Source organism: Ranitomeya variabilis, chromosome 1 (assembly GCF_051348905.1).
Source record: "Ranitomeya variabilis isolate aRanVar5 chromosome 1, aRanVar5.hap1, whole genome shotgun sequence".
NCBI lineage: Eukaryota > Metazoa > Chordata > Amphibia > Anura > Dendrobatidae > Ranitomeya > Ranitomeya variabilis.
The window spans coordinates 629,812,895-629,838,034 of record NC_135232.1 but is presented as its reverse complement, the minus strand read 5'-3'; the positions used below and the strand labels follow the sequence as shown (position 1 = coordinate 629,838,034).

General features: G+C 43.5%; 1 protein-coding gene across 4 annotated transcripts in view; it reads right to left on the bottom strand.

Moving 5' to 3' along the window:
• Positions 1-1,823: 1,823 nt before the first annotated feature.
• Positions 1,824-25,140, bottom strand: part of EXD1 (exonuclease 3'-5' domain containing 1) — a 178,305-nt gene continuing 154,988 nt past the window's right edge. For 3 of the 4 annotated variants that reach the window (XM_077293359.1, XM_077293375.1, XM_077293365.1), the window contains exons 10-12: positions 24,783-24,926; positions 14,990-15,181; positions 1,826-2,134 (exon numbers count right to left, since the gene is read on the bottom strand). In XM_077293359.1, coding sequence (XP_077149474.1) covers positions 2,009-2,134; positions 14,990-15,181; positions 24,783-24,926 — 462 coding nt within the window. In that variant the 3' untranslated portion in view covers positions 1,826-2,008. Of the gene's footprint in view, positions 2,135-14,989; positions 15,182-24,782; positions 24,927-25,140 lie in introns of all 4 variants that reach the window. The other variant, XM_077293348.1, reaches the window with a different exon arrangement.

Below are 25,140 nucleotides of genomic sequence, written 5' to 3'. Positions count from 1 at the left end.
TTCAGCATTGTCCTTTTCAGAAGTGCATAAAACTGTGGAAAGACCGTGCTTTATGCATGCCTAAAAAGACAGACACCACCGGATTACAAGTCCTATGGCGTCCACAGTGCCTCATTATAGGGAATCTTCCAACGAGGTTTCGTCTTAATCAAGCAATTCAGAGATTTACATGGAAACCTCAGTGTAAGCGCTGAGAACAGAGCATAGGATAAATGTGAGCCAAGCCTTACTGCGAACTTTGGGAGACTGAATAAAAAAAAAAACAAAATCAGTAGTAGGTCAAGAATTGGTTGTATTTACTATTTAAGATGCTCCTCATGCGGTAAGTGATTTGGTGGTAAAAGGGGACTTTATTCTTCCGGTCGGAGCAATTACAGCAATACCGGATTTATATCAGGTTTTTAAGTTTGGCTGCTGTCACACACTAAAAGACGCTTTTTATTGAAAAAAAATAGTTTTTGCATCACACTATTTTGAGAGCTATAATTTTTTTCCCATATTTCTGCCGACAGTCATGAGACTGCTTGTTTCTTGCGGGACGAGTGGACGTTGTTATTCGTACCATTTTCAGGCACATAACATTTTTTGATCGCTTTCTATTCCGATGTTTGGGAGGCAGAATTAACATAACCCAGCAATTCAGGAATTGTTTATTTGGAGTTTTTTTTATACCTTTCCGCGAGTGGTAACATTGATAAGGCAGCTTTATTCTTCGGGTCAGTACGATTATAGCGATACCTCATTTATATCTATTTTTTGGTGCTTTTACAAATTACAAACCATTTCACAGAAAAAAAATTATTATGTTTGCATTTCTTTATTCTAGGAGCTATAACTTTTATTTTTACACTTTGGAGCTGTGTGGTGGTTTGTGTTTGCGTGACAAGTTGACGTCTTCAGAGATACCATTTTTAATGTACATTCGTCTTTTTGATTGCGTTTTATTCCACTTTTTTATATATGTTTACCTTTTCTTTTTTTTTTTTTTGTTACTTTTTTTTTTTACTTAGTCCCTCTAAGGGACTTCCACAGGTCTGATTGCTTACAAAGCATTGCAAAGGTACGAGCATTGCTGTGCGTTATAAACTGTCAGTGCTGCACATGTTATTCTGAAAAAGGTGTAACAAGTTTGCTAGCTCTGGTGACCCGGCTGTCATCATGATGACATTGGATCACTAAGGCAACGATCAGCCCCTCACGATGACGTCACGGGGGAGCCAAATGAAAGGCAGAAGGGCCCCCTCGCTTTGCTTGCGTACTAAAGGCTTTGATTGATACCAATCGCAGAATTTAGCTGGTTAAACTGCTGGAAGCGGTGATGGCACCCCTCCTGGTAGTGAGTAATGGGTGATGGCTGTCATATCAGCTGAACACTCGGCGGTGAGCGCTCGCACACAGCCTCCTGCGAGCGGCCGATCTCCATAACATATATACTTTATTGATCAGAATGCAAACATGAATGCTTTCACATGTGTAAAGGGCACAATCCATACGACTCTGTATAATGGCTTTATATGATCATTGTGTTCTCCATAATACAGCATGCAATAAAGTATACCTCAATTCAACTTTTTCTCACAATTTCATATGCCAAAGAAAAAAAAAAAAAAAGGAGGGGGGCATACACCGAGGTTAAGAGCGAGATCCTAAATTTCTTTGGGTAACATATTATAGTTGACCTGTGTTTCTCCATTCTCTCTCATTCATACAAGTAAATGTATAATTACGTGAAAATAAAAGAATGATCAAATTGTGGTGGACTATACAAATTATTTTGCAAACAAAAAAAAAAAGAAAGGCTGATTTTTTTTTTTTTTATTTCTTTGAATTTATTGTAATTAACCAATATCTGAACCATTACAAGTAGTGAAGCTGTTTCTACCAAACAGTAACAAGGAGCATTCAAATCATAACAATACAGGTGAAAGCTGCTAAAACTTATGAAGCAGCTGTACCTTGGGGAACATGTGGGACCCCAGCCTCAAGACCGTTCCATAAATGTTGTGCTTTAAATTTCTTCCCTTATTAGGTGCCCTTGGGAATTGACTTGATATAATTGCAAGGCTTTTTCTCTTCTCCTTTGCTGTAATACACAAATCTGTTGAAGTTCTTTTGGAATCTCACAGGAGGCGGCCTGCCCAAGAACAGAACAAGAACAAATCTTAGAACTCAAGGTAGTCATGAGAAAAACCAAGTACACAATCACTGAATTCTATCATGTTAAGTATCTCAACATAAACATCTGACCGGCGCCCGCACTTAGCTGAAAAGAGAAAATTAACTTTATTCCCCCACCCCAGCAGCATCCGGTTTCAGTCATGGGGAGTAGGAGGGGGTGCTGTTTCAGTCACGGCTCTGACAACATACAGGGTGGGCCATTTAATTGATACACCTAAATAAAATGGGAATGGTTGGTGATATCAACTTCCTGTTTGTGGCACATTAGTATATGGGAGGGGGGAAACTTTTCAAGATGGGTGGTGACCATGGGGGCCATTTTGAAGTCGGCCATTTTGGATCCAACATTATTTTTTTCAATGGGAAGAGGGTCATGTGACACATCAAACTTATTGAGAATTTCACAAGAAAAACAATGGTGTGCTTGGTTTTAAAGTAACTTATACATTGTGGAAACTTCACACTAGATCACAAGCAGCTTGGATTGCCTGTCTCTCCATTCTTCCTCCAAACTCTGGGACCTTAATTTCCAAGGTCTAGTGTGAAGTATCCACAACCAATGATCGTTTCAGGAGCCATGTCATCTGCTGGTGTAGGTCCACTTTGTTTTATAAAGACCAAAGTCACCACAGCCATCTGAAGCCCTACTATGGGTAGCAGAAATGATCATCTGCTATGAACGCTACAGACCCCCCCAGTTGTCATGCCATCCCATCGGTGCTCCAGGGCGCCGATAATTAGGGTTTGTGACGCGCTTCCAGTCTGTGCATTTTAAATGCTGCTGTCAGAGTGACAGCGGCATTTAACATATTAACCCCTTAATCCCATATGACGCACTATCCAGTCGAGGTGACCTGGGACTTAATTCCCAGTGACGGGATAGTATGTCATAGTCAATCGGCCACGCTCACGGGGGGAGCGCGGCCGATCACTGCCGGGTGTCAGCTGATTATTACAGCTGACATCCGGACCTATGTGCCAGGAACGGTCACGGACCGCTCCCGGCACATTAACCCCCGGGACACTGCGATCAAACATTATTGCAGCGTTCCGGTGGCATAGGGAAGCATCACATAGGGAGGGGGCTCCCTGCATGCTTCCCTGAGATCCTCGGTACAAGGCGATGTGATCTCGTTGTTCAGAGGGTCTCCTACCTCCTCCACCCTGCAGGCCCCGAATTAAAAATGGCAGCGGGGCTCCTTCTGGGTCCTGCAGGGAGGTGGCTTGCAAGCGCCTGCTCAGATAAGGCGCCAGCAAGCTTCCTTGCAGTGCCTGTCAGATCGCTGATCTGACACAGTGTACTGCAAAGTGTCAGATCAGCGATCTGATAATATATAGTGATGTCCCCCCAATGTTATAAAGTTAAAAAAATATATATTTACACGTGTAAAAAAAAAAAACCTAAATAAAGAAGAAAAAAAATATTGTTCCAATAAATACATCTTTATCTAAATAAAAAAAAACAATAAAAGTACACATATTTAGTATCACCGAGTCCTTAACGACCCGACCTTTGAAACTGTCCCACTAGTTAACCCCTTCAGTAAACACCGTAAAAAAAAAAAAAAAAACTAGGCAAAAAACAACACTTTATTATCATACCGCCAAACAAAAAGTGGAATAACACGCAATGAAAAAGACGGATATAAATAACCATGGTACCGCTGAAAACGTCATCTTGTCAAGCAAAAAAAACTAGCCTCCATACAGCATTATCAGCAAAAAAATAAAAAATGTTATAGTCCTCAGAATAAAGCGATGCAAAAATAATTATTTTTTTTTATATAAAATAGTTTTTAACGTATTAAAGCGCCAAAACATAAAAAAAAAGATATAAATTAGGTATCGCTGTAATCGTACTGACCCGTAGAATAAAACTGCTTTATCAATTTTACCAAACGCGGAACGGTATTAACGCCCCCCAAAAGAAATTCATGAATAGTTGGTTTTTGGTCATTCTGCCTCACAAAAATCGGAATAAAAAGCGATCAAAAAATGTCACGTGCCCAAAAATGGTACCAATAAAAACGTCAACTCGTCCCACAAAAAACAAGACCTCACATGACTCTGTGGACCAAAATATGGAAAAATTATAGCCCTCAAAATGTGGAGACGCAAAAACTACTTTTTTCAATAAAAAGAGTCTTTTAGTGTGTGACAGCTGCCAATCAAAAATCAGCTAAAAAACCCGCTATAAAAGTAAATGAAACCCCCCTTCATCACCCCCTTAGCTGGGGAAAAATAATAAAATTTAAAAAATGTATTTACTTCCATTTTCCCGTTCGGGTTAGGGTTGGGGCTAAAGTTAGGGTTGGGGCTACAGCTAGGGTTGGGGCTACAGCTAGGGTAGGGGCTACAGCTAGGGTTGGGGCTACAGCTAGGGTTGGGGCTACAGTTAGGGTTGGGGCTACAGTTAGGGTTGGGGCTACAGTTAGGGTTGGGGCTACAGTTAGGGTTGGGGCTAAAATTAGGGTCTGGATTACATTTATGGTTGGGATTAGGGATGTGGTTAGGATTATGGTTGGGATTAGGTCTAGAAGTGTGTTGGGATTAGGGGCATGTTCGGGTTAGGGGTGTGTTTGGGTTAGGGTTTCAGTTAGAATTGGGGGTTTCCACTGTTTAGGCACATCAGGGGCTCCCCAAACACGACGTCCAGTCTCAATTCCAGTCAATTCTGCGTTGAAAAAGTAAAACAGCGCTCCTTCCCATCCGAGCTCTCCCGTGTGCCCAAACAGAAGTTTACCCCAACATATTGGGTATCAGAGTACTCACGACAAATTGGACAACAACTTTTGGGGTCCAATTTCTCCTGCTACCCTTGGGAAAATACAAAACTGGGGGCTAAAAAATTATTTTTGTGGAAAAAAAAAAGACTTTATTTTCATGGCTCTGCGTTATAAACTGTAGTGAAACACTTGGGAGTTCAAAGCTCTCACACCACATCTAGATAAGTTCGTTCCTTGGGGGGTCTAGTTTCCAATATGGGGTCAGTTATGGGGGTTTTCTACTGTTTAGGTACACCAGGAGCTCTGCAAATGCAACGTGTCGCCTGCAGACCAATCCATCCAAGTCTGCATTCCAAACGGTGCTCCTTCCCTTCTGAGCTCTGCCATGCGCTCAAATGGTCGTTCCCCCCCACATATGGGTTATCAGCGTACTCAGGACAAATTGGACAACAACTTGTGGGGTCCAATTTCTCCTGTTACCCTTGGGAAAATACAAAACTGGGGGCTAAAATAAATTTTTGTGGAAAAAATGTTTTATTTTCACGGCTCTGCGTTATAAATTGTAGTAAAACACTTGGAAGTTCAAAGTTCTCACAACACATCTAGATAAGTTCCTTAGAGGGTCTTCTTTCCAAAATGGTGTCACTTGTGGGGAGTCTCAATGTTTAGTCACATCAGGGGCTCTCCAAACGTGACTGTGTCCTATCTCAATTCCAGTCAATTTTGCATTGAAAAGTCAAACTGCGCTCCTTCCCTTCCGAGCTCTGCTATGCGCCGAAACAGTGGTTTACCCCCACATATGGGGTATCAGCGTACTCAGGACAAATTGTACAATAACATTTGGGGTCCAATTTCTCTTGGTACCCTTGGTAAAATAAAACAAATTGGAGCTGAATTAAATTTTTTGTGAAAAAAAAGTTAAATGTTCTTTTTTTTTTTTAAACATTCCAAAAATTCCTGTGAAACACCTGAAGGGTTAATAAAATTCTTGAATATGGTTTTGAGCACCTTGAGGGGTGCAGTTTTTAGAATGGTGTCATACTTGGATATTTTCTATCATATAGACCCCTCAAAGTGACATCAAATGTGATGTGGTCCCTAAAAAAATAGTGTTGTAAAAATGAGAAATTGCTGGTCAACTTTTAACCCTTATAACTTCCTAACAAAAAAAAATATTTGTTTCCAAAATTGTGATGATGTCAAGTAGCCATGTGGGAAATGTTACTTATTAACTATTTTGTGTGACATGTCTCTGTAATTTAAGGGCATAAAAATTTAAAGTTGGAAAATTGCGAAATTTTCGCCAAATTTCCGTTTGGTTTTTTTTAACAAATAATCGCAGGTAATACCAAAGAAATTCTTCCACTATCATGAAGTACAATATGTCACGAGAAAACAATGTCAGAATCAACAGGATCCGTTGAAGCGTTCCTGAGTTATAACCTCATAAAGGGACAGTGGTCAGAATTGTAAAAATTGGCCTGGTCATTACCGTGCTAACCACCCTTGGGGGCTAATGGGTTAAAAGCTACGGGTAGATTGCGATTCCACTCGTGGCTGTTAGGGGCACATGACAGATGTACAATTCAGCTGTTATGTGCCTTAAAAGATGCAAGCTCAGCACCAGAGTCGACATCAATAGCGGGGAGGCAACCTACAGTTGTGGCCAAAAGTATTGACACCCCTGCAATTTTGTCAGATAATACTCAGTTTCTTCCTGAAAATAATTGCAAACACAAATTCTTTGGTATTATTATCTTCATTTACTTTATATTAAATGAAAAAAACACAAAAGAGAATGAAGCAAAAAGCAAAACATTGATCATTTCACACAAAACTCCAAAAATGGGCCAGACAAAAGTATTGGCACCCTCAGCCTAATACATGGTTGCACAGCCTTTAGCCAAAATAACTGCGACCAACCGCTTCCGGTAACCATCAATGAGTTTCTTACAATGCTCTGCTGGAATTTTAGACCATTCTTCTTTGGCAAACTGCTCCAGGTCCCTGATATTTGAAGGGTGCCTACTCCAAACTGCCATTTTTAGATCTCTCCACAAGTGTTCTATGGGATTCAGGTCTGGACTCATTGCTGGCCACCTTAGAAGTCTCCAGTGCTTTCTCTCAAACCATTTTCTAGTGCTTTTTGAAGTGTGTTTTGGGTGATTGTCCTGCTGGAAGACCTATGACCTCTGAGGGAGACCCAGCTTTCTCACACTGGGCCCTACATTACGCTGCAAAATTTGTTGGTAGTCTTCAGACTTCATAATGCCATGCACACGGTCAAGCAGTCCAGTGCCAGAGGCAGCAAAGCAACCCCAAAACATCAGGGAACCTCCGCCATGTTTGACTGTAGGGACCGTGTTCTTTTCTTTGAATGCCTCTTTTTTTCTCCTGTAAACTCTATGTTGATGCCTTTGCCCAAAAAGCTCTACTTTTGTCTCATCTGACCAAAGAACATTCTTCCAAAACGTTTTAGGCTTTTTCAGGTGGGTTTTGGTGAACTCCAGCCTGGCTTTTTTATGTCTCGGGGTAAGAAGTGGGGTCTTCCTGGGTCTCCTACCATACAGTCCCTTTTCATTCAGACGCCGACGGATAGTACAGGTTGACATTGTTGTACCCTCGGACTGCAGGGCAGCTTGAACTTGTTTGGATGTTATTCGAGGTTGTGATGGTGTGATATGCTATGTGGGTATCATTTTTGTGTATATTTCTATTTTACTGATTATCATGGTGTTACTGTATCTTGTAGTCATCCTACAAGATACAGTAACACCATGATAATCAGTAAAATAGAAATATACACAATTCACTATTACACAATTGTTATTTGCCATCTGATATTCTCCCCACAGTTCTGTATTGCTATCTCTCCAGAAGGTCAGTGAATAATGTTGTTTGCTAATATGCTAATGACATGTTGACCTAGCTTGTTGAAACAATAAGCCCCTGAGACCTTCCCCCTCCTGGCCTGTAAATGAGGGGGGAGATTTGTAAATATCAAGGAGGTGAGACACAGATCAGTCTGATGTGGAACCATGATGTGGAGAGCATATGAGAGAGAAAGAAGGGAATATGGACTGTTATCCTCTGTGCTGGATTGTTGGACTTTTATCCTGTTACTGAAATGCATTTGTGTTCTGGAATATTTTATCTTTTGTGTGATGGATCGTATATATGGACCTATCGTGTTTTGCCTAAATAAAGGTCTTGGAATTGTTGACTATTCTCTTGCTCTGTTGATTGTGTGATGCCGGAGAAGGAACCCGTGACAACTGGTGGCAGCAGTGGGATCAACAGAGCGTAACTTAATGGAGAACCACACACAGAGTGAGTACAGAAATTGGACTGTATCCAGTTTACAGGAGAGAGCCAGAGACCTGGGCCTGAACTACCAGGGACTGACTAAAGAGGCCTTAATAGATCTACTGGTGTGTGCTAGCCAGACCACCTACTCCCATATGTCCGAAGGACGAGCCCTGGAGATGAGGACCCCTACCCCAAAAAGCCAATGGGTGGTGTGGTACGAAGAAGAGATGGCGGTTCTGGGCCCAGGCGTCTCTCAGGAGTACAAGGAGGAGGCTTCTGGACAATGAACCACGGCCTGCTCCCGTGCCCCGGCCCCCTCCGATTATATCTGCCCCTCCACCCAGCCGCAGGCCAATGACATTCACAACTCACAATCCTGGGCCCCAACAGTTCCGACCACGACCTGGGGGTATCACAGAGAGGAGATGTTACGGGTGTGGGCAACCTGGACATTTGCAGTCTGGCTGTCCCTCAAGGATTCGGAGGGAGCCCCACGCAGCCCCACCTCGTCCAGTGCATCTTGTGCACTCCATCCCACCTGAGAAAGAGCTACCACCACCCCAACCAGAGTGGACCACCGACCACGGCACCATAGATACCCCTCCTGGAGTATACGGACTCCGGCCTTTGTCCATCAGAAATACACAGCAACGGCATTGCCACCTGCAGATGTCTTAATTGATGGATACAAAGTGACGGGATTTAGAGACACAGGCGCATTCCTGACTCGCTAACCCCCGTGTGGTTCGACCCGAGGCAATTCACCAGGGCCCGGGAATTCCCATTGTCCTGGCAGGGGGTGTCCGCAAATATATACAGAGAGCTTTGGTACGTTTGGATTTCGGTTTTGGAGAAAAACTGTGTTGGATTGGCGTTATGGGAGGACTTCCTGCAGATATTCTCCTTGGAAATGACATTGGGGAGTTGCAAAGTCATTTTGTGGGAGCAGAAGGTCTGTGGGCCTCTCCTTCTGAAAGAACAATTGGAGGGAGATATCGCAGATACCGTAACGCCCATCATTCCCTACGTTCTAGAGTTCAGAGACTGTCTCGCCCAGCTAGCTACCTTGGCTAATGAACGTCAGCGAACGGTCCAGTCCAGTCAAAAAAGCCTGGTATGACCATAAAGCCTGGTATGACCATAAAGCCAGGACCCGGGAATTTATGGACAAATGCTCTTGATTATTGCAACCCCTGCCACTGTACAAGGAACTATACACAGTGGAGCAAAGTGGACTAAAGTGAGCAGGCCAGAGGTCTGTGTAGACCTAATGGCGTGCTCACTTATTATGAGGGGGGAGAGGCTGTGATGGTGTGATATGCTATGTGGGTATCATTTTCGTGTATATTTCTATTTTTACTGATTATCATGGTGTTACTGTATCTTGTAGGATGAGTTGCCATCTGATATTCTCCCCACAGTTCTGTATTGTTATCTCTCCACAGGGTCAGTGAATAATGTTGTTTGCTAATATGCTAATGACATGTTGACCTAGCTTGTTGAAACAATGAGCCCCTGAGACGTTCCCCCCCCCCCCCCCCTGGCCTGTGAATGAGGGGGGAGATTTGTAAATATCCTCTGTGCTGGATTGTTGGACTTTTATCCTGTTACTGAAATGCATTCGTGTTCTGTAATATTTTATCCTTTGTGTGATGGATCGTATATATGGACCTTTCGGGTTTTGCCTAAATAAAGGTCTTGGAATTGTTGACTATTCTCTTGCTCTGTTGATTGTGTGATACCGGAGAAGGAACCTGTGACAGGTTCTTTATCCAACATCCGCACAATCTTGCGTTGAAATCTCTTGTCAATTTTTCTTTTCCGTCCACATCTAGGGAGGTTAGCCACAGTGCCATGGGCTTTAACCCCTTCACCCCCAAGGGTGGTTTGCACGTTAATGACCGGGCCAATTCTTACAATTCTTACCACTGTCCCTTTATGAGGTTATAACTCTGGAACGCTTCAACGGATCTTGGCGATTCTGACATTGTTTTCTCGTGACATATTGTACTTCATGATAGTGGTAAAATTTCTTTGATATTACCTGCGTTTATTTGCAAAAAAAATGGAAATTTGGCAAAAATTTTGAAAATTTTGCAATTTTCCAACTTTGAATTTTTATGCCCTTAAATCACAGAGATATGTCACACAAAATACTTAATAAGTAACATTTCCCACATGTCTACTTTACATCAGCACAATTTTGGAACCAAAATTTTTTTTTGTTAGGGAGTTATAAGGGTTAAAAGTTGACCAGCAATTTCTCATTTTTACAACACCATTTTTTTTTAGGGACCACATCTCATTTGAAGTCATTTTGAGGGGTCTATATGATAGAAAATACCCAAGTGTGACACCATTCTAAAAACTGCACCCCTCAAGGTGCTCAAAACCATATTCAAGAAGTTTATTAACCCTTCTGGTGCTTCACAGGAATTTTTGGAATGTTTAAATAAAAATGAACATTTAACTTTTTTTCACAAAAAATTTACTTCAGCTCCAATTTGTTTTATTTTACCAAGGGTAACAGGAGAAAATGGACCCCAAAAGTTGTTGTACAATTTGTCCGGAGTACGCCGATACCCCATATGTGGGGGTAAACCACTGTTTGGGCGCATGACAGAGCTCGGAAGCGAAGGAGCGCCATTTGACTTTTCAATGCAAAATTGACTGGAATTGAGATGGGACGCCATGTTGCGTTTGGGGAGCCCCTGATGTGCCTAAACATTGAAACCCCCCACAAGTGACACCATTTTGGAAAGTAGACCCCCTAAGGAACTTATCTAGAGGTGTGGTGAGCACTTTGACCCACCAAGTGCTTCACATAAGTTTATAATGCAGAACCGTAAAAATAAAAAATCATTTTTTCACAAAAATTATTTTTCGCCCCCAATTTTTTATTTTCCCAAGGGTAAGAGAAGAAATTGGACCCCAAAAGTTGTCGTACAATTTGTCCTGAGTACGCTGATACCCCATATGTGGGGATAAACCACTGTTTGGGCGCATGGGAGACCTCGGAAGGGAAGGAGCGCCGTTTGACTTTTCAATGCAAAATTGACAGGAATTGAGATGGGACGTCATGTTGCGTTTGGAGAGCCCCTGATGTGCGTAAACATTGAAACCCCCCACAAGTGACACCATTTTGGAAAGTAGACCCCCTAAGGAACTTATCTAGAGGTGTGGTGAGCACTTTGACCCACCAAGTGCTTCACAGAAGTTTATAATGCAGAACCGTAAAAATAAAAAATCATATTTTTTCACAAAAATTATCTTTTCACCCCCAATTTTATATTTTCCCAAGGGTAAGAGAAGAAATTGGACCCCAAAAGTTGTTGTACAATTTGTCCTGAGTACGCTGATACCCCATATGTGGGGGTAAACCACTGTTTGGGCGCATGGGAGAGCTCAGAAGGGAAGTAGCACCGTTTGACTTTTCAATGCAAAATTGACAGGAATTGAGATGGGACGCCATGTTGCGTTTGGAGAGCCCCTGATGTGCCTAAACATTGAAACCCCCCACAAGTGACACCATTTTGGAAAGTAGATCCCCTAAGGAACTTATCTAGATGTGTTTTGAGCGCCTTGACCCACCAAGGGCTTCACAGAAGTTAATAATGCAGAGCCGTAAAAATAAAACAAAAATTTTTTCCCACAAAAATTATTTTTTTAGCCCCCAGTTTTGTATTTTCCCGAGGGTAGCAGGAGAAATTGGACCCCAAAATTTGTTGTCCAATTTGTCCTGAGTGCGCTGATACCCCATATGTGGGGGGGAACCACCGTTTGGACGCATGGAAGGGCTCGGAAGTGAAGGAGCGCTATTTGGAATGCAGACTTAGATGGAATGGTCTGCAGGCGTCACATTGCGTTTGCAGAGCCCCTAATGTACCTAAACAGTAGAAACCCCCCACAAGTGACACCATGTTGGAAAGTAGACCCCCTAAGGAACTTATCCAGATGTGTGGTGAGTGCTTTGACCCACCAAGGGCTTCACAGAAGTTTATAATGCAGAGCCGTAAAAATAAAACAAAAATTTTTTCCCACAAAAAATAATTTTTCAGCCCCCAGTTTTGTATTTTCCCGAGGGTAACAGGAGAAATTGGACCCCAAAAGTTGTTGTCCAATTTGTCCTGAGTGCGCTGATACCCCATATGTGGGGGAACCACCGTTTGGACGCATGGAAGGGCTCGGATGTGAAGGAGCGCCATTTGGAATGCAGACTTAGATGGAATGGTCTGCAGGCGTCACATTGCGTTTGCAGAGCCCCTAATGTACCTAAACAGTAGAAGCCCCGCACAAGTGACCCTATTTTGAAAACTAGACCCCCCAAGGAACTTATCTAGATGTGTTGTAAGAACTTTGAACCCCCAAGTGTTTCACTACAGTTTATAACGCAGAGCCGTGAAAATAAAAAATCTTTTTTTTTCCCACAAAAATTATTTTTTAGCCCCCAGTTTTGTATTTTCCCAGGGGTAACAGGAGAAATTGGACCCCAAAGGTTGTTGTCCTATTTGTCCTGAGTACGCTGATACCCCATATGTTGGGGTAAACCCCTGTTTGGGCACACGGGAGAGCTCGGAAGGGAAGGAGCACTGTTTTACTTTTTCAACGCAGAATTGGCTGGAATTGAGATCGGACGCCATGTCGCGTTTGGAGAGCCCCTGATGTGCCGAAACAGTGGAAATCCCCAATTATAACTGAAACCCTAATCCAAACACACCCCTAACCCTAATCCCAACAGTAACCCTAACCACACCTCTAACCCTGACACACCCCTAACCCTAATCCCAACCCTATTCCCAACCGTAAATGTAATCTAAACCCTAACCGTAACTTTAGCCCCAACCCTAACCCTAACTTTAGCCCCAACCCTAACTGTAGCCTTAACCCTAGCCCCAACCCTAGCCCTAACCCTAACCCTAATGGGAAAATGGAAATAAATACATTTTTTTTATTTTTCCCTAACTAAGGGGGTGATGAAGGGGGGTTTGATTTACTTTTATAGCGAGTTTTTTAGCGGATTTTTATGATTGGCAGCCGTCACACACTGAAAGACGCTTTTTATTGCATAAAATATTTTTTGCGTTACCACATTTTGAGAGCTATAAATTTTCCATATTTTGGTCCACAGAGTCATGTGAGGTCTTGTTTTTTGCGGGACGAGTTGACGTTTTTATTAGTAACTTTTGGGCACGTCACATTTTTTGATCGCTTTTTATTCCGATTTTTGTGAGGCAGAATGACCAAAAACCAGCTATTCATGAATTTTTTTGGGGAGAGGCGTTTATACTGTTCCGCGTTTGGTAAAATTGATAAAGCAGTTTTATTCTTCGGGTCAGTACGATTACAGCGATACCTCATTTATATTATTTTTTTATGTTTTGGCGCTTTTATACGATAAAAACTATTTTATGGAAAAAATAATTATTTTTGCATCGCTTTATTCTCAGGACTATAACTTTTTTATTTTTTTGCTGATCATGCTGTATGGCGGCTCGTTATTTGCGGGACAAGATGACGCTTTCAGCGGTACCATGGTTATTTATATCTGTCTTTTTGATCGCGTGTTATTCCACTTTTTGTTCGGCGGTATGATAATAAAGCATTGTTTTTTGCCTCTTTTTTTTTTTTTCTTACGGTGTTTACTGAAGGGGTTAACTAGTGGGCCAGTTTTATAGGTCGGGTCGTTACGGACGCGGCGATACTAAATATGTGTACTTTTATTGTTTTGTTTTTTTTTATTTAGATAAAGAAATGTATTTATGGGAATAATATTTTTTTTTTTTTTTCATTATTTTGGAATATTTTTTTTTATTTTTTTTTACACATTTGGAATTTTTTTTTTTTACTTTTTTACTTTGCCCCAGGGGGGGACAATACAGATCGGTGATCTGCCAGTTTGCATAGCACTCTGACAGATCACCGATCTGAGAGAAGTGCAGGCTGCTTCACAGTGCCTGCTCTGAGCAGGCTTCTGTGAAGCCACCTCCCTCCCTGCAGGACCCGGATCCGCGGCCATCTTGGATCCGGGTCTGGAGCAGGCAGGGAGGGAGGTAAGACCCTCGCAGCAACGCGATCACATCGCGTTGCTGCGGGGGGCTCAGGGAAGCCCGCAGGGAGCCCCCTCCCTGCGCGATGCTTCCCTGCACCGCCGGCACATCGCAATCATGTTTGATCGCGGTGTGCCGGGGGTTAATGCGCCGGGAGCAGTCCGTGACCGCTCCTGGCACATAGTGCCGGATGTCAGCTGCGATAGGCAGCTGACACCCGGCCGCGATAGGCCGCGCTCCCCCCGTGAGCACCGCCGATCGCGCTGGACGTACTATCCCGTCCGTGGTCATGGGGGCCCACCCCACCTCGACGGCATAGTACGTCCGATGTCAGAAAGGGGTTAAACTTCTTGATGACACTGCGCACGGTAGACACAGGAACATTCAGGAGTTGGGGAACACTGATCTAGAGGTTCCCAGTGAGGACTGTCCCTGATACTGCAGAGTGGTCCACACCCTACTTCGCATAATACTACTTCCTATAGAATACCTACCACAGAAGAATATCCTATGGTCCCGAGTGAGTGACCTATATGCAAGCTATCAAGATTTATAAAAGGTGAGTGCCACCTATATTCTCCTACAATCTAATTATACATTTACATTGGTGCGCTTTCTTCCTTTCTTTCCCCTTCACCAGAATCTAAAAAACCTATAAAACTGAAAACATTAAAACTTTGAATTACTAATAATTCCATTACCAGCTGCCATAAAACAACTTTTAAGTACCTCCATAGTAAGCAACACATCAGATGCTTTGTGGCAATATCCATTAAGATAACTATCAACCAGTAGTGTATAGTCAGACAGCATAGCATCCAGCATGGCGGAGCGCAGAGCCAGTAGGTGCATCACTTCCAGAGACAGGAGCTTCTGGGCAGCCGTTTGCATTGGACGATCACACCAAATATTTGGGTTGTCCTGCAGAGAGAGATTTTCCATATATAAAGATTTTTTTTTTATAATATTCCATTTAAGGAATTTTCACAACTGTAACATCTATTTTTCCTCCCTTAGACATGAAGAATTGGGGGTCTGACGCTTTTTTTTTTTTTTTCTGAAAATTCAACATTTAAAAAGATAAAGCAACAGCGTCACAATCATATAAGGATTCAACAAGTCACAAGTGAGGACAGAAGAGGAGAAATGGAACACCGCTATAGGAAAAGGGTATTATGGTATGATATTAAGGGACATGGGGACCAAAATACATACCGTATATATACTCAAGTATAAGCCGACCCGAGTTTAAGCCGACCCCCTAATTTTGCCACAAAAAACTGAGAAAACTTAATGACTCGAGTATAAGCCTAGGGTGGGAAATGCAGCAGCTACCGGTAAATGTCAAAAGTAAAAATAGATACCAATAAAAGTAAAATTAATTGAGACATCAGTAGGTTAAGTGTTTTTGAATATCCATATCGAATCAGGAGCCCCATATAATGCTCCATACAGTTCATGATGGGCCCCATAAGATGCTCCATGTTAAAATATGCCCCATATAATCGTGCATAAAGCTTAATAATGGCCCCATAAGATGCTCCATAGACATATTTGCCCAATATAATGCTGCACAAATGTTGATTATGGCCTCATAAGATGCTCCATAAAGATATTTGCCCCATATAGTGCTGCACAAACGTTGATTATGGCCCCATACAGACACTTGCCCCATATAGTGCTGCACAAACGTTATGGCCCCATACAGACACTTGCCACATATAGTGCTGCACAAACGTTATGGCCCCATACAGACACTTGCCACATATAGTGCTGCGCAAACGTTATGGCCCCATAGATGCTCCATACAGACACTTGCCCCATATGCTGATGCTGCGATAAAAAAAAAAATCACATACTCACCTCTCCGTCGCTCAGGCCCCCGGCACTTTCAATATTCACCTGCTCCTCGTTCCGGCGCCGCTCCATCTTCAGCATCTTCTGCACTGACGTTCAGGCAGAGGGCGCGCACTAACCACGTCATCGCTCCCTCTGACCTGAGCATCACTGCAGAAGACGCTGAAGACGGAGCGGCGCCCAGAACGAAGAGCAGGTGAATATCGTACAGCGCTCCTCTCCCCGTTATACTTACCTGCTCCTGGCGTGGTGCAGTCTGTTATGATCCTTAGTGGCTGAGGATCACGAATAGACTAGCAAGTGAATAAACTAAGGACAAGCTCTAGGGAGATGGTAACTGGACTGATCGCAAATCTGAACCTATCCAACACAACTAGAGGTAGCCGGTGAACGTGCCTAAAAAATTCCTAGATGTCTCGAGCCAGCCTGAGGAACTAGCTACCCCTAAAGAGAAAGAAAGACCTCGCTTGCCTCCAGAGAAATAATCCCCAAAGATATAGAAGCCCCCAACAAACATTAACGGTGAAGTAAGAAGAAGGCACATACGTAGGGATGAAATCAGATTCAGCAAAAGAGGCCCACTAGTACCAGAAAGCAGAAAATAGAGCAGGGGTCTATGCGATCAACAAAAAACCCTTACAAAATATCCATCCTGAGATTTCAAGAACCCACGCACCAACTAATGGTGTGTGGGGAGAAACTCAGTCCACTAGAGCATCCAGCAAGCGAGGGAATCACATTTTAGCAAGCAGGACAAGAAAACATGATAAACACTGCTGATCAAAAAATGAGCAAACAAAACTTAGCTTGTCCTGGATGGACTGGGAGCAAGGTAGTCAGAAGGAATCTGAGTAGCACTGATTACATCGACAGCCGGCAACAAGTGAAATTAAAACAGAGCTATATAGGAACTTCCCAGAGGATAACGAACCAGCTGTTAGCCAGAGACCAGCAGGATAACAAACAAAGCCACCAGGGGGAGCCCAAAGCAAAAGTCACACCATACCACCAGTGACCACAAGAGGGAGCCTGAAAACAGAGTTCACAACAGTACCCCCCCCTTTAGGAGGGGTCACCGAACCCTCATGAAAACCCCCCGGGCGATCAGGATGAGCCACATGGAAGGCACGAACCAAATCGGCCGCATGAACATCAGAGGCGACAACCCAAGAATTATCCTCCTGACCATAGCCCTTCCATTTGACCAAATACTGGAGCCTCCGTCTAGAAACACGAGAATCCAAGATCTTCTCCACCACATATTCCAATTCTCCCTCAACCAGCACCGGGGCAGGAGGCTCAACCGGAGGAACCACAGGTACCACATACCTCCGCAACAACGAGCGATGGAACACATTATGAATAGCAAATGATGCCGGGAGGTCCAGACGGAATGACACAGGGCCAAGGACTTCCAGAATCTTATAAGGACCGATAAACCGAGGCTTGAACTTAGGAGAGGAGACCTTCATAGGAACGAAGCGAGAAGACAACCACTCCAAGTCCCCAACGCGAAGTCGGGGACCCACACAGTGACGGCGGTTGGCAAAGAGCTGAGCCTTCTCTTGTGACAACTTCAAATTGTCCACCACATGATTCCAAATCTGATGCAACCTATCCACCACAACATCCACTCCAGGACAGTCAGAAGGCTCCACCTGACCCGAGGAAAAACGAGGATGAAACCCCGAATTACAAAAAAAAGGAGAAACCAAAGTAGCAGAACTAGCCCGATTATTAAGGGCAAACTCGGCCAACGGCAAAAAAGTAACCCAGTCGTCAAGGTCAGCCGAAACAAAACATCTTAAATAAGTCTCCAAGGTCTGATTAGTTCGCTCAGTTTGGCCATTCGTCTGAGGATGGAAGGCCGACGAAAAAGACAATTCAATGCCCAACTTAGCACAAAAGGTCCGCCAAAATCTAGACACAAACTGGGATCCTCTGTCAAAAACAATGTTCTCAGGAATCCTGTGCAAACGAACCACATTTTGAAAAAACAGTGGAACCAACTCGGAGGAGGAAGGCAACTTAGGCAAGGGCACCAAATGGACCATCTTAGAAAAACGATCACACACCACCCAGATGACAGACATTCTCTGAGAGACAGGGAGATCTGAAATAAAATCCATGGAAATGTGCGTCCAAGGCCTCTTTGGGACAGGCAAAGGTAACAGCAAACCACTGGCACGAGAACAGCAAGGCCTCGCCCGAGCACAAATTCCACAAGACTGCACAAAGGAACGCACATCCCGCGACAAGGAAGGCCACAAAAAAGACCTGGCCACCAAGTCTCTGGTACCAAATATTTCAGGATGGCCTGCCAACACCGAAGAATGAACCTCGGAGATGACTCTGTTGGTCCATCTATCCGGGACAAACAGTCTCTCCGGTGGACAGCGGTCAGGTCTATCCGCCTGAAACTCTTGCAGCACACGTCGCAAATCTGGGGAGATGGCAGACAAAATCACCCCTTCTCTAAGGATACCAGCCGGCTCTGAATCTCCAGGAGAGTCAGGCACAAAACTCCTAGAAAGAGCATCAGCCTTCACATAATTCGAACCCGGCAGGTACGAGACCATGAAATCAAAACGAGAGAAAAACAACGACCAACGAGCCTGTCTGGGATTCAGCCGCTTGGCCGACTCGAGATAAATCAAATTCTTGTGATCAGTCAAGACCACCACACGATGTTTAGCTCCCTCGAGCCAATGTCGCCACTCCTCAAATGCCCACTTCATAGCCAACAGCTCCCGATTACCGACATCATAATTCCGCTCGGCAGGTGAAAACTTTCTTGAAAAGAAAGCACATGGCTTCATCACAGAGCCATCGGGGCTTCTCTGCGACAAAACAGCCCCCGCTCCAATCTCAGAAGCATCAACCTCCACCTGGAAGGGAAGTGAGACATCTGGCTGACATAAGACCGGAGCCGAAGAAAACCGACGCTTCAGCTCCCGAAAGGCCTCCACAGCCGCAGAAGACCAATTAGTCACATCAGAACCCTTCTTGGTCAAATCCGTCAAAGGCTTAACAACGCCAGCAAAATTAGCTATGAAGCGACGGTAAAAATTAGCAAAACCCAAGAACTTCTGAAGACTCTTAACAGATGTAGGCTGCGTCCAGTCATGAATAGCCTGAACCTTGACTGGGTCCATCTCAATAGTAGGAGAAAAAATGAAACCCAAAAAAGAAATCTTCTGGACTCCAAAAAGACATTTTGAGCCCTTCACAAATAAAGCATTGTCACGCAGGACCTGAAAGACCATCCTGACCTGTTTAACATGAGACTTCCAATCATCCGAAAAAAACAGAATATCATCCAGATACACAATCATAAACTTATCCAGATATTCACGGAAGATGTCATGCATAAAGTACTGAAAGACTGAAGGAGCATTAGAAAGTCCAAAAGGCATCACCAAGTACTCAAAATGGCCTTCAGGCGTATTAAATGCAGTTTTCCATTCATCACCCTGTTTTATACGCACAAGGTTATACGCACCACGAAGAGCTATCTTGGTGAACCAACTAGACCCCCTAATGCGAGCAAACAAATCAGTTAACAATGGCAAAGGATACTGAAATTTGACCGTGATTTTATTCAAAAGGCGATAATCAATACAGGGTCTCAGGGAACCATCCTTTTTAGCCACAAAAAAGAATCCTGCACCAAGAGGGGATGAGGACGGGCGAATATGTCCCTTCTCTAAAGACTCCTTTATATAACTCCGCATGGCAGCATGCTCCGGCACAGATAAATTGAAAAGTCGTCCCTTAGGAAACTTACTACCAGGAATCAAATTTATAGCACAATCACAGTCCCTATGAGGAGGTAGAGAATTGAGTTTGGGCTCCTCAAATACATCCTGGTAGTCTGACAAAAACGTAGGGACTTCAGAAGGAGTGGACGAAGCAATTGACACCACAGGAGCGTCACCATGAATTCCCTGACAACCCCAACTTGACACCGACATAGCTTTCCAATCCAGGACTGGATTATGAGTCTGCAACCATGGTAGACCCAACACGACGACATCATGCAAATTATGCAGTACAAGAAAGCGAATCACCTCCTGATGAACAGGAGTCATGCACATGGTCACTTGTGTCCAGTACTGAGGTCTATTCGTAGCCAATGGTGTAGAATCAATTCCCCTTAGTGGAATAGGGAATTTTAAAGGCTCCAAATCAAAACCACAGCGCCTGGCAAATGACCAATCCATTAGACTCAGGGCGGCACCTGAATCTACAAAAGCATTAACCGGGTAAGATGACAGGGAACAAATCAGGGTAACAGACAAAATGAACTTAGGCTGTAAAGTACCAATGGTGACAGATTTATCAACCTTTTTTTTGCGCTTAGAGCATGCTGAGATAACATGAGCTGAGTCACCACAGTAAAAGCACAACCCATTTTGCCGTCAATAATTTTGCCGTTCACTTCTGGTCAGAATTCTGTCACATTGCATAGACTCAGGTGTCTGTTCAGAAGACACAGCCAAATGGTGCACAGGTTTGCGCTCCTGCAAACGCCGATCAATCTGAATGGCCAGAGTCATTGACTCATTCAGACCTGCAGGTGTAGGGAACCCCACCATGACATTCTTAATGGCTTCAGAAAGACCTTCTCTGAAATTTGCAGCCAGGGCACACTCATTCCACTGAGTAAGCACCGACCATTTCCGAAATTTCTGGCAGTACACCTCTGCTTCATCTTGCCCCTGCGAGAGGGCCAATAACGTTTTTTCAGCCTGGTTCTCAAGATTAGGTTCCTCATAGAGCAATCCAAGGGCTAGAAAAAACGCATCTACACTAAGCAATGCAGGATCCCCTGGCGCCAATGCGAAGGCCCAATCTTGAGGGTCGCCGCGCAAGAAAGAAATACTAATCTTAACTTGCTGAACGGAATCACCAGAGGAACGAGGTTTCAAAGAAAGAAACAACTTACAATTGTTCCTAAAATTCAGGAACCTAGATCTATCTCCAGAAAACAACTCCGGAATAGGTATTCTAGGCTCTGACATAGGACTGTGAACAACAAAATCCTGAATACTTTGAACCCTAGCAGCAAGATGATCCAGACTGGAAGCCAAGCTCTGGACATCCATGTCAGCAGCTGAACTCAAAGCCACACCAAGATTAAGAGGAGGAGAGAAGCTAGCCACAGCAGCTAGACACACGGCAACAAAAAAAAAAAAAATTCTCAAGGCTTCTTTTCTCCTGCTTCTGCCATGCAATTACCACTTTATGGGCCGGCTGTACTGTTATGATCCTTAGTGGCTGAGGATCACGAATAGACCAGCAAGTGAATAAACTAAGGACAAGCTCTAGGGAGATGGTAACTGGACTGATCGCAAATCTGAACCTATCCAACACAACTAGAGGTAGCCGGTGAACGTGCCTAAAAAATTCCTAGACGTCTCGAGCCAGCCTGAGGAACTAGCTACCCCTAAAGAGAAAGAAAGACCTCGCTTGCCTCCAGAGAAATAATCCCCAAAGATATAGAAGCCCCCAACAAATATTAACGGTGAAGTAAGAAGAAGGCACATATGTAGGGATGAAATCAGATTCAGCAAAAGAGGCCCACTAGTACTAGAAAGCAGAAAATAGAGCAGGGGTCTATGCGATCAACAAAAAACCCTTACAAAATATCCATCCTGAGATTTCAAGAACCCACGCACCAACTAATGGTGTGTGGGGAGAAACTCAGTCCACTAGAGCATCCAGCAAGCGAGGGAATCACATTTTAGCAAGCAGGACAAGAAAACATGATAAACACTGCTGATCAAAAAATGAGCAAACAAAACTTAGCTTGTCCTGGATGGACTGGGAGCAAGGTAGTCAGAAGGAATCTGAGTAGCACTGATTACATCGACAGCCGGCAACAAGTGAAAGTAAAACAGAGCTATATAGGAACCTCCCAGAGGATAACGAACCAGCTGATAGCCAGAGACCAGCAGGATAACAAACAAAGCCACCAGGGGGAGCCCAAAGCAAAAGTCACACCATACCACCAGTGACCACAAGAGGGAGCCTGAAAACAGAGTTCACAACAGCAGTCCCTGCTTCCCCAGCAGCTTCTTCCTGTATTGAGCGGTCACCGTTACCGCTCATTACAGTAATGAATATGCGGCTCCACCTCTATGGGAGGTGGAGCCGCATATTCATTACTGTAATGAGCGGTACCATGTGACCGCTCAGTACAGGAAGAAGCTGGGGCGCCAGGGACCGCGCCGGGAGCAGGTGAGTATAATTAGACAGCCCCCGCTCCCCCTCCACTGCCGTCCCCTGGGTATGACTCGAGTATAAGCCGAGAGGGGGACTTTCAGCCCAAAAAAGTGGGCGGAAAATCTCGGCTTATACTCCAGTATATACGGTAATTGTGCATTACTATCTTACATAAATTATGGAAGTGATGATAAAGATGTGAATGGTAGTTATGGGTTAGTTATTTTTTCATGGGAGATTACAGTCAGATGTGTAGGTTTGAGAACATGTCATTTCACAGATGTAGTCCAACATTCAATCTCCAAAAGGTTTTTCTTAGAACAATGTAGTAATTTTACACAATTAAGAAAAGGGAAAACCTGACAAAACAAAACACTATACTACGTGTTTCTAAAGGTTCATACTCATGAAACACAATGGTTTGAAACGCGTAGATGACCTGTTTTATATTGCTTTTAATACAGGTAAAGTACTAGTGTTTCAAGAAAAAAATCTTTTTGGAGATTGAGTGCTGGATTATTTCCTTTTGTGAAATTACAGAGAGCTAACCCGATACCGGTCCAGGATTCTTGTCTTTGCACCGCTCATGGATCAGTATGTGAAGCTGTGTATAAGGTGTGTTGAATTAACAGTTTTGGGGTTGAATAAAAGTAAATGAGGCTAAATGGTAATGGGGAGACAGGATGGGGGTAGAAAAGAACCAAGCTGCACGAGCAAGTATCTCTGGAGGCAACATCACGGGTCATTAGTACCTATGGCATGGGCAGCTTACACATCTTGAAAGGTACTATCAATGCTGAGAATTATATAGAGGTTTTAGAACAACATATGCTCCCATCCATACAACGTCTGTTTCAGGACAGGTATTGCATATTACAGCAATACAATGCTAACCCATATACTGCATCCATCACAAAAAGCACAGCTTCACAGAAGTCGGATAACGAGACGGCCGCTGGCAATCCAGACCTTTTACCCCATAGAAAGCATTTGGTGCATTATGGGTCTGTGGAGCAGCAAGAATCCTACATCAGACAAAAATGGGACAACATTCCTTCCAAAACTCCAGCAGTTGTCCCATCTCTTCCCAGACAGTTGCAAAAAGAAGAGTTGATGCTACACAATGGTAGACATGGCCAAGACCCAACTATTTTGAGGTGTGTCGCCGCTATCCATTTCTAAATGAGTTTATATATTAATCTTATGGGTTAAAAAAAATAAAAATCTGTTGTCTGTGCTTTATGCCAAATTTGGCACAAAGGCAATTTGGGCACTTCGGAAGGTTTTACACAAGATTTCAGCTCACGCATGTAGAAAATTCTATATCTGGGATTCTCAGGTGTCAGGTCTGAAACTTTTGAAGTCTTTGCTTGCTTTAAGAATAGTTGGCATAGTAAGCACTCCTGCATTTGGGAGAGTGGGGCGAGATCGCTGCCAGCCGAAGCATCTGCCAAACCATTTAATGTGTATGGGGGGTTTAAACAGGTTGTCCAGTACCTGGAAAATCCCTTTATAAAATAAGTAGACCCTGAGAAAAATGCGAGTAGTGATGGAGCAGCAGCCCAATAGCGGTCACTGATTGACTTCAAGGCCCACTTTGCATAACAATGTCACACGAGCCCTGGGAGACCCAGTGCAGACATTACTGGAAAGGTGAGTAAATGCTATTTTTAAAAAGGGGCTACTAATTTTAAAAGGGGGCTGCCCAGGTAGTGGTAACCCTTTTAAGTCTCCAAACTCAAAATACTGTACATCAGGGGTGTCAAATTGCATTCCTCGAGGGCCTCAAACCATGTGTATTTTCAAGATTTCCTTCTCATTGCACAAGGTGCTGGAATCATTCTGTGCAGGTGATTAAATGATCACCTGTGCAATACAAGGAAATTCGAAAAACATGACCTGTTTGCAACCCTTGAGGAATGCAGTTTGACACCCCTGCTGTACATAGCTAGCTATGATACTGTGGGGATATTTGTCAAGGTACTAATAGTATATGTGCCCACAATCAGGAATTGCTGGGGGTTGGACGCTGCATATTCATGAAGTGTCAAAACCACAGCGGCCAGATGTTACAGCATAGTGGATGGGATTTCTAGAAATCCCATGTCCACAGCGCATGCATGTGCGCCTTCGAACGCTGACACGTGGCATGTCTTTCAGGACCGCAGCATGTCAATTTTTCTTGTCAAAATGCTAGTCTCCGCAACAGAAATGTAATCAATAGATATATATTGAAGGCAATGAATCCGCACGGTTCAGTGATCACATGCGGCTTTACCTGCGTTAAATTGACGGCAGCGCTTTGGGCGCACTGAAAATAAGCTGCGTCCAAAGCGCTGATAGTTCCGGAATTTAAAGAAATGGAGAAACACAACATTCTGGTCACAAATGTAGATATTAATATGCCAAATTGTGGTTTATTTCTAGAATCACTAACCTTCATTATTGTTTGCTTGTACTTTAAGAAAGAAACTTGAGAGGACGACAAGTTGAGATATCGAGTCAAACATTCTGTAGATGTACTTGTGCGATTGGGAAGAAAGCCACCCGTATTCATTGAGAAAAGGTAGACGTCTGCTACCTACAAAAAAAACGCATAACAGATACAGTATAGTATTTCATAGACATCCTAAAATAAGAAGACAAACATTGGATTAATAATAAAGTCACTCTCTAAGGTATAGACCATGACAGGACAAGTGGTCAGGGATTGCACCATTCTACAATATTCCTTTGATATGCGAAACATTCTAGGCTGCAGGAGGAATAGATCTCAAGGAAATGTTGCTGAGGTA